Source organism: Palaemon carinicauda, chromosome 18 (assembly GCF_036898095.1).
Source record: "Palaemon carinicauda isolate YSFRI2023 chromosome 18, ASM3689809v2, whole genome shotgun sequence".
Lineage (NCBI taxonomy): Eukaryota > Metazoa > Arthropoda > Malacostraca > Decapoda > Palaemonidae > Palaemon > Palaemon carinicauda.
The window spans coordinates 93023899-93033898 of NC_090742.1; the positions used below are offsets into that span (position 1 = coordinate 93023899).

A 10000-nucleotide genomic window follows, 5' to 3' on the forward strand; every position below is an offset into this window, starting at 1 on the left:
AATTAAACCGGATTACTCAAGAAAGATGAAATGATGTTTGAAGCTCCTTGAATTAATTACGGAGACTCGAATTTTTTTTTTCTTTTTTATTATTATTTAAACCTATAAAACTATAAATAAATAAATAAAGAATTTCACTTGATTGCAAAAACATATGTGATATTTATTATGATTTAATAATAATGCACTGTAATTTTTTATAAGATAGTTACCTGTATACACAAGCACAACTGATATTTATTATAATTTATCAATGATGCAATCTCATTCCTGATAATTTAGTTACCTGAGTATATAAGCCCACATGATATTAATCATAATTTAATAATGATGGAATTTTATCCCTGAAAACTTACTTGCTTCTTTTCCTAGTTTGTTCTTAATTTTGGAAGTACTCAACTCAATGTCCTCCAGGAGATGTGCCTCTGATTATCTCGCCATATATTCGGGGACTTCGACATCGTCTCCTCTCATCACAACGCTTTGTGGCGACGATGCCAGAACTATAGAATTTAAAGGGCCGAACGTCTTGGTTGATTTCAGGTAAGCATTTATAAATACAGGGACAGGATAACGTTATTTACTTAATTATTGATTATTCACATTGACCATTTAACGTTGTATTAACTTAAAATTTCATAATCACTCTCTTTCTGAAAAATTTTGATTTCTCCTGTAATGTGTAGGCTACACACACATATACGCAAATATATATGCATACACACACACACACTATATATATATATATATATATATATATATATATATATATATATATATATATATATATATATATATATATATATATATATATATATATATATATACGTGTGCGTGTGTTAGTGTGTGTATGTGTGTGAGTATATTTAATCATCATATGATTAATAGTTTATATACAAATAATTTTTTCTAATATGGAGATCAAGACTACCTATATTAACACTTTGAAAAATACCTTCTTTCCTGAATAAACCAAATAATGGCAGACATTCTGTATTTGCACCTGTGTCTCACCGTGACCAGCACCGGGATATTCCTCCCGCCCTATAAATTCAGTGGTTTCCACGCGACGGTCGATTTCTTGGATGTAGTAGGCAACCCGATGGTACCCCCACCAACGCCGCCCCCACCGCCTGACAGTACACATATTATGAGTAAGTAACGTTTAGAAGAAGCATACACTTCTTTGTATTATTACCGAAGGATATTTTGTTATGCATAGCCGGTATATCAGCATTGGTGGTCGATACACATACTTTCCAGAGTTTATGATTGGGCATTCGAAATCAATTTTTACTTAACTCATAATTATACTGACAAATGAATATTAATGACACTTACTACTTTTTATGGGTCAATAAGTAGACGAAGGGAAATATCAGCATGAAGAAAAGTGTGCTCACTCACTTAATATTTCAAACCTAGTTCTTATCTCAAAATATTTATCTACAAATGGAATTTTAGTTATAGTTGTTGAACTCAACATTCAAAATCAAATCTTAATAACTCTGCATAGCTTTGGATTTACTAAATTGAATAGGCTTTCTTACGAAGATCTAAAGTTCGTGGACAGAATCACTGTTCATCCCAAAATAATCCCCAATAAAATTTCAAATCCAGATATATATATTGCTGCTCTGTACATTACATTCCCCAGGTGACCCTACAGGCGGGCACAGCGGGAGTCACGGATGCCATCGGGTCTACTGGGGCAACGGCACCAGGCAGGGAAACTTCGATACATCCGCTTTCACACCGTCGCACCATTGTTGGCTGCGTTACGTTGGACGCCAAGACGATGTCATCCAGGTGTCGTTATTCAAGTACAAATTAGGGTATGTTATTTCTTCGGTAGTTTTGTCGTTAGCACTTTCCGTTGAAGAGCGTTCCGCGTTCAGTCAGTTCAGAGCTTTTCATCTCCATCCATTGCCTTTGATCTTTACAAAACTTTCATCATTATAAAACTGACTGGTTAATTCCTTTTGATTTTCTGTGGTCATTCCTTACTCTCAAGGAAAGATAATTGTATAATAATAATAATAATAATAATAATAATAATAATAACTTTATTGCTGACTGTTACGTCACAAGCAATGAAGAATTCCTGAGAACTTTACGTTTGATACAGATTATGAGAGTAAGAAGTCCAATATAGATTAAGAATATTTGGAATCATTTAAAACAAACAAGTATACATGTGATAACCGTCCAACGACAGCTTTAATGGAAATATGATTTTTTTTTTTATTCTGTAAACATGATATGCCACTTAATTACTGACCTTGTATCATCACTCCAGAAAATGCTGAAACATATGTCCTTCTGATAGGGAATCCCTAATGCCAATTCTCTATGTATATAATGCCCACCTCATCATATGTGAGATAACAAAGAGAACATAAAGGCGGTATCACACTTCAGTTCAATATGACTTCAACTAGCATTATTAACGATGAAATCTCCATCAATCGTGTTGTATCGTGAACCAGTTCGCGGAGTTTGACGACGTGCGCTTAGTGTCTGCATATGTTTTTGCATGCAAAAGCATATGCGGTCCAAGCTCACCATATTGCTTGCTCACTTCCCATAAAATTTCGTATGAAGTTCAAATGTTTCTTTCACTGACAGGAATTAATTTCAGTTGAAGGTAAACGTTTTTACGTCATTCCACCATTAATCATCCGATAGAGATTCAATGAGACTAAGCAATTTAAATTCAGATCCATTAATGATCGTTTGTGTCACTGAACGTTTTCCGATAAAACCTCCCATTATAATATCCCTCTTGAAATAGATGTCACTCATCACATCGCATTATATAAAGCACTTTTTGATAACACCCTCTCGAGACTCATTACCTTCGCCATAATAAACTCATTATCACTCTCGTGTAATTTTTGTCGTGTGGAAATTAGGATATATAGTTTATCATAATTAACTTAAATCTCTGTACGATTAACACATTTGGAAAGTTGCAATTAATATAAGGAAATTAAGTTTAAATTGGGCGAAAATATCCAGCGTTCTGAAAAATTCCATAATTTGATATATAACTTGATTAAACTATGCGAAATAAGGTTAAGGGTTTTATCGAGGAAAATGAAGCTTTGTATTTTGAGCGTAGATTCATTAACTCACGTTCAGAAATTTGTTTGATGCTTTACGATTTAAATTGCAAAATTATGTTTTCAATGAATAGTTAAATGTAATTTCGGAAAATCTGAACGTGGGTAAAGGAAAAGACATTAACTTGATGGGAAAAATAGATTAATCGCTAATAAGCCTTTCATAATCATGTAGTTTTGCTTATGATATATTTAAAAAAAAAAAATATACCATTTAAATAAAAAAATTGACTTGGAACAAATAACAACCAGTATTTGAATCAGACGAATTACTTTGTATTAATAGAATTTGAGTATTCTTTCAAATAAATATTATTTTCTAATATATTTTGCATCATTTAGTTCATCACTGAATACAGTTATAAAGACCGAATTTCGTAATTAATGAGATTACATATTCTATACACTTATTTCAAGAGGTCTGATTTATAAAAATATAATTTCTCTGTATGTTTACTTGAAATCTTTAACAATTCTATCACTTCAAGTGTAGCATAATTTTGTATTTAAGAGGCCAGGGATATATCAAAAGAAAAAAAAATATTTTGCCTGACATACGTCCGAATTTAATAATGCATTATCAGTATGTTTATGCAGATATCTAATTTTCTTGATTTGCTAACAAAAGAAGTCGCCTTTTCTTCATATGTTCTAGAGTTCCTCTTCCCTCTCCCGTTTCACAGTCTTTTGAAAGTTGCTTAATTTTGTTCACGTTTTAATCAAGACGTTCCCCCCTCTCTGCAGTGGTAAGTCATGTTCTTCAGAAGTGTCCATATACGACGGGATTGCCGGCAGCGAGAGCGACAACCTGCTCCGCAAGATCTGTGGCCCTGTCTCCAGGGAACCCAGAGACTCTTCGGGGAGATTTGTTCAGCCAGAGTTCCTCATTTCATCAGGCAACATACTCGAGATTCACCTCAATCTCGGTCTTCATACGGACGTGGAGAAACAGTTCCTCGTAGGAGCATATCAGTTTCATAATTGTAAGTTTAATCTTCATATTATACTGTAATTTTCACGAGCTTTCTTTCTCTCAAAGACAGCATATTTTCATTTTGATGTGCCTAATCTATCTTTTAAGCTCTGAGTTGAAGTGTAATATTCTGTTATCTTTCAATGCATTTTGTCAATAGATAAATGATTTATTTACGCTGAAATATGTTCGCAAATACTGCTGTGGAAATTTTATATACACGTATATATATATATATATATATATATATATATATATATATATATATATATATATATATATATATATATATATATATACACACACACATATATATATATATACATATATATATATATATATATATATATATATATATATATATATATATATATATATATATATATATATATATATATATGTATATATATTCACACACACACACACACACACACATATATATATATATATATATATATATATATATATATATATATATATATATATATATATATATATATATATACACACACAGGATATGTGTGTGTGTGTATGCGCTAGCGTGTGAGTGCGAGCGTGCGCTAGCGAGTGTGTGTGTGTGTGCGAGGATGCGCTAGCGTGCGTGTGTGTGTATATGTGCATGAGTGCATGTGCGTGTGTGGCAATCCTTGCTCTGATGATGAAGAACATTATACTATTTTCTTTCTGTGTACTATTTCTTCAGCTCGTCTGGAAGGCACGAAAAACCCCAACAGCGTGTGTGACGTCATGTTCTACGGGGCTGACAGCCCTTCAAGGGGCACCGTCCAAGATCCACCTACACGCTTACTGTGGAACGTAGAAGGCTCTTTAACCTGTAGCTACCTCTTCGTCCCCACCTCGAATCAAAGCCTTTCTATAATGGTGAGAGAGGATATATATATATATATATATATATATATATATATATATATATATATATATATATATATATATATATATATATATATATATATATATATATATATATATATTTCTTTTTAATTATAAAGAAACATAAAAAAAAGGTTAGTGACCTCTACAGTATATCCTCATGTGTATTCCCGTTCTCAACGAAACTCTTACTTTGGTATGCTTCTCTTATCTTTATTCCTGTTAGATATTTTTTAATTTCATTTACGTATCTCTTAATTAAATTTATTCACTAAAATAAAAAAACCTTTGTTGTTACAAATAACTGCTGACCTCCGAAGAACAGCTCAATTCTCGGTAATTGAACATAATGTAAACTCATTTAAAAAAGGCATGAAACAGTTTATTGATTAACTCCTCATTGGTTCCTGCAGGTGCGGGATGCAGGTGGCTCCCTGACCTCAGCCAGCTGCTCTACCATCTGCGGGGAGGAGGGTTGTCAATGCAGGCCCTCCATGGTGCCCTTGAGTCAAGTCGATTATCTTTTGTTCGTTCAAACGAAGACACAGAAAATCGTGGCCTGTCTCTGTGGTGACATGCAGGTAGGTTAGAAATGAATACTTGAGTATCTTACTGAAGTAACGTAAGCATGTTTACATATACATAACAAACCAGAATCCATTGCACATATAAGTATAAATGAGAATTGTTAGTGATAGAAGGAGAGGAATATCTATAAAGTGGTGAATAGATAACGGAAAAATCTTGATAGAAAAGGGCACGATATTCACAAAGTGTAAAGACGTGTGCAATTTAGTGGTAAATAGCGCATTGGATGTATTAGGTGTTTGACGCGTTGCTGAAGAGCCCTTTGTATAGGTGTATGAAACAAATGTTAATGAAATAATTTCCACACTACAGGGTGCTCTCTTGCGTTTTAAAATTAAAAAAAAAAATATATGGTTATGACTGTTGCATTTTTTTCTTGTTAGGGGAAATGGTTTAATGGCAACACACACAATTTTTTCTTTCTTTATTTTGGCTTTATGTGAGTGAATGGTTAGTTCAGTGCATGGTTTACGAGTATGTGTAATTAATAATATGGTAAAAATGGTTTGATATCAGTCGTGTGTGGTAGAGAAAGAATATATTTTGTATTGTAAAATTACACGTACCCAAAACATATTCTAGAAAATTAATATGAAAATGATTCCCCCACAATAATCAGAAGACTCCTTCATTACTTATAATATCTAGCATAAAATTTCGTCTTCCCTTATTACATCCCTATTATTTATTCCATAATTACTCTCTCCCTGTATAATCTTCATATTTTTAGGCTTCCAGTCTTCTATTTTAAGGGTCACAAAATAATATAAAGGGACTTGTGTTTGTTCTAAAGAGAAAGTATAGATTAATGGCGTTCATTTATTTGGAGCCTATTAATTCAAAACGTCACATGAGAAAAGAATGAAGATTAATCAGTGAGTTCCCCTTCCCCGTAATTACCGTTTACCTATGGAGTGTTAGACTTTGATCATTTCTTTTATTAGTGCCTTATAAATATATTCTTTGCATATTTTTTCTGTCCTCATATACCTGACAACACTTGAGATTACCAAACAATTCTTCTTCACCCAAGAGGTTACTGCATTGTAATTGTTCTCTAGTCTTGCGTAGTGCCCATAACCTTCATACCATTGTCTTCCACTGTCTTGGGCTAGAGTTTTCTTGCTTGAGGGCACACTATGCTGTCTTATTTCTCTTCCGGTTGCTTTATTAATGTTTTTTAAAGTTTATAGGAGATATTTATCGTAATGTTATTAATACTCTTAGAACATTTCATTTTTCCTTGTTTCCTTGCTTCATTGGGCTATTTTCCCTGTTGGAGCCCCTGGGTGAATTAAGGTGAATAAAGGTAAGGTGAATTAAGTTATCGCAAGGGACCTCATTGTTTACATTATGTCTTTTTATGTCACTTTGCTTCAAGAGTTTATGTTAATCATGTCTTTTTTATACTATACAATCTTGCGTTTTCGGTTGAAAATCGGTGGATAACGATCATAACGTTTTAGTTTCTGCCAAATCTTCAATTACTACTTATCGTTTTTATATGCTTGCAGACATCGGTAATAAGCAAGTAATTTCCGTTGGTCCTCATAGTCACTGTAGTAGTGAATTCAAGGAATATTATAACAAAAACAACATGTGATGTCCTTCCTATGGTCTCCAATGTTGTACAAAGACTGGACTTGATTTTAGTGCTGCATTTGGCCGTGTTAATCATGAGTGCTTTCAAACCTAAAAAGATGGAACGAGGTGTGCTTTTTCTTAGCACCATTAGAGTTTTTAAGTAATAGGTCACAAAAAGTAGTGTTGATGGGCACCATAGTGATTTTAGGATTGTAATAATTAGTGTTTCTTAGAGAAGCGTTCTTAACCCAATACTTTTCCTTCTATACAAGCCTAATATCTGATTTGGACTTCGATATTAGCTATTTCACATGAAGAAAATGTTACTCTCTTCACATCGATTTCGTATCATGAATGTAGACCTGTGGTTATTGAGCGCCTTATTAGATTTCTACCTAAATTTAGTGCATGCGAGAAATAATGGGGAATGAAGTTGAATTCCAACAAAATTTGAAGTATAATCATTGTAAGTAGGTCGACGACAGTGGCACCTCAACATCTGAATCTTTGCATTAACAAAATTTCTTCAAATATATATTGCTGATGTAAAATTCGGGGTGTTGTTTTTGACAGAGAATTTACGTTTGAAAATTACATTCGATCTATTTCTTTTTCAATTGCAGTATAAATGGTATATTGAAAAATTCATTTAAGGGCTTTGGTCACCAATCTATCCTGTGGAAATTTTCTAATGCTTTCATTCTATCACATTTTGTATAGTTTTCCAGTCTAGTCTTCAGCTGTTTATTTTATATTTTTTTTTTTTTGGGGGGGGGTAAGTATTCTTTATCGGTGATCTGTAAATTATTTCCGGTCACATCGTTCCGTCAAAAAAAAAAAAGGAAAAAAATAAAATAGATCATTCTCTTCATCTCGTGCATTCGGATCTTTCGAGACTGTACCATCCTGAACGTAGGAGAACAGTTAATTCCAACAGTTTTACTTCTCCATCCGGTGGCTCAAAACTACTGCATGTTAGAATTTTCTTTTTTTCCAGACTAACAAGACTGTGGAAGGATCTTCCTACCGCTAGAGAGTTATGGGGTCTTTTGACTGGCCAGACAGTAATACATTGGATCCTTTTCTCTGGTTACTTTTCATTTTCCCTTTGCGTACACACACACTGAATTGTCTGTCCTATTCTTTACATATTCTCCTCTGTCCTCATACACCTAACAACGCAGATTACCAAACAATTATTCTCCACTAAAGGGGTTACTGCGCTGTAATTGTTCAGAGGCCACTTTCCTCTTGGTCAGGGTAGAAGAGACTCTTTAGTTATGGAAAGCAGCTCTTCTAGGAGAAGGACACTCCAAAATCAAACCATTGTTCTCTAGTCCTAGGTAGTACCATAACCTCTGTACCATGGTCTTCCACTGTCTTGGGTTAGTTCTCTTGCTTGAGGGTACACTTGAACACACTAATCTATCTTATTTCTCTTCCTCTTGTTTTCTTGGGGATTTTATAGTTATATTGGAGATATTTATTTTGATGTTATTACCCTTCTTAAAGTATTTTCTTTTCCTTTTTTCTTTTCCTCGCTGGGCTACTTTCCCTGTTGGAGCCCCTGGGATTATAGCATCCTGCTTTTCCATCTAGGGTTGTAGCTCACCAGTAATAATAATAATAATAATAATAATAATAATAATAATAATAATAATAATAATAATAATAAGTTCAAACTTGCTAAAAACGTTCTTCTGTTGAACAGGTTGACATAAATCTCGTTATATAATGTACTTGTAATTAAGGTAATCATTTTTATTGGTAATATTATTATAATTAATATATATATATATATATATATATATATATATAATATATATATATATATATATATATATATATATATATATATATATACATATATATATAATATATATATATATATATATATATATATATATATATATATATATATATATATATATATTTATATATATATATACATGTATATATATATATATATATATATATATATATATATATATATATATATATATATATATATCTATGGGTGCATGTATGACAGCGGCCACCTGTATGTATTGTTATGTCTAACTTAGAATACGGCAGTGTAAGAGGGGTCGCGGGGTCCCGTTAGCGCCCCCAGCCCCCGTCAGGCATATAAGTAAGGGCACGGCTTGTAGGTTAGGTTAGGGGGAATAGTTATGTTAGATATATATATATATATATATATATATATATATATATATATATATATATATATATATATATATATATATGTATATATATATATATATATAAAATTCTTTTTCAATAGTTTAATCGTTACTTCTCTATATCCTTTCTGCACCGAGCTGCTTTTTCCTATTGGAACCCTCGGGCTTGTAATATTATGCATTTGCAACTGTGATCGTAACTTGCGTGCGAGGTGCCAGTTAGATAATAATTGAGAAGCGAGGTGAATTTGACTAACTTTATTTCGACGGAACATGAGCTTATATGAAACCCGTCCCGAGCAAGAACGGCAAAAAAAATCAAGGACAATGATTCGACAACATAGAGGCTTAAACAGGTAATGAGTGCGAGGGGAAGGCGATAACGACAAATTTCATATACAAGAAATTCAGGTACAGTGTAGGAGCGTGTGTGATGCACGGGCGGTACATTTGCTTAGTAAAATTATAATGATAACTACAATAATAACAACAAGTATTGCTCCTAATAGACTTTCAAAATAGCACATATAACCAAATTATATCTCACTAACAAACACAGCAGACACCTCTCTCTCTCTCTCTCTCTCTCTCTCTCTCTCTCTCTCTCTCTCTCTCTCTCTCTCTCTCTCTATCTCTCTATCTCTCTCTATCTCTGT

General features: G+C 33.0%; 1 protein-coding gene across 1 annotated transcript in view; it reads left to right on the top strand.

Moving 5' to 3' along the window:
- The window catches only part of LOC137657428 (uncharacterized), a 103200-nt gene that overhangs the window by 63894 nt on the left and 29306 nt on the right, over nt 1–10000 (top strand). The window contains exons 8-13 of the mRNA XM_068391763.1: nt 415–543; nt 1024–1154; nt 1658–1835; nt 3870–4108; nt 4802–4980; nt 5403–5570. Of these exons, the coding sequence (XP_068247864.1) occupies nt 415–543; nt 1024–1154; nt 1658–1835; nt 3870–4108; nt 4802–4980; nt 5403–5570 (1024 nt within the window). The remainder of the gene's footprint in view (nt 1–414; nt 544–1023; nt 1155–1657; nt 1836–3869; nt 4109–4801; nt 4981–5402; nt 5571–10000) is intronic.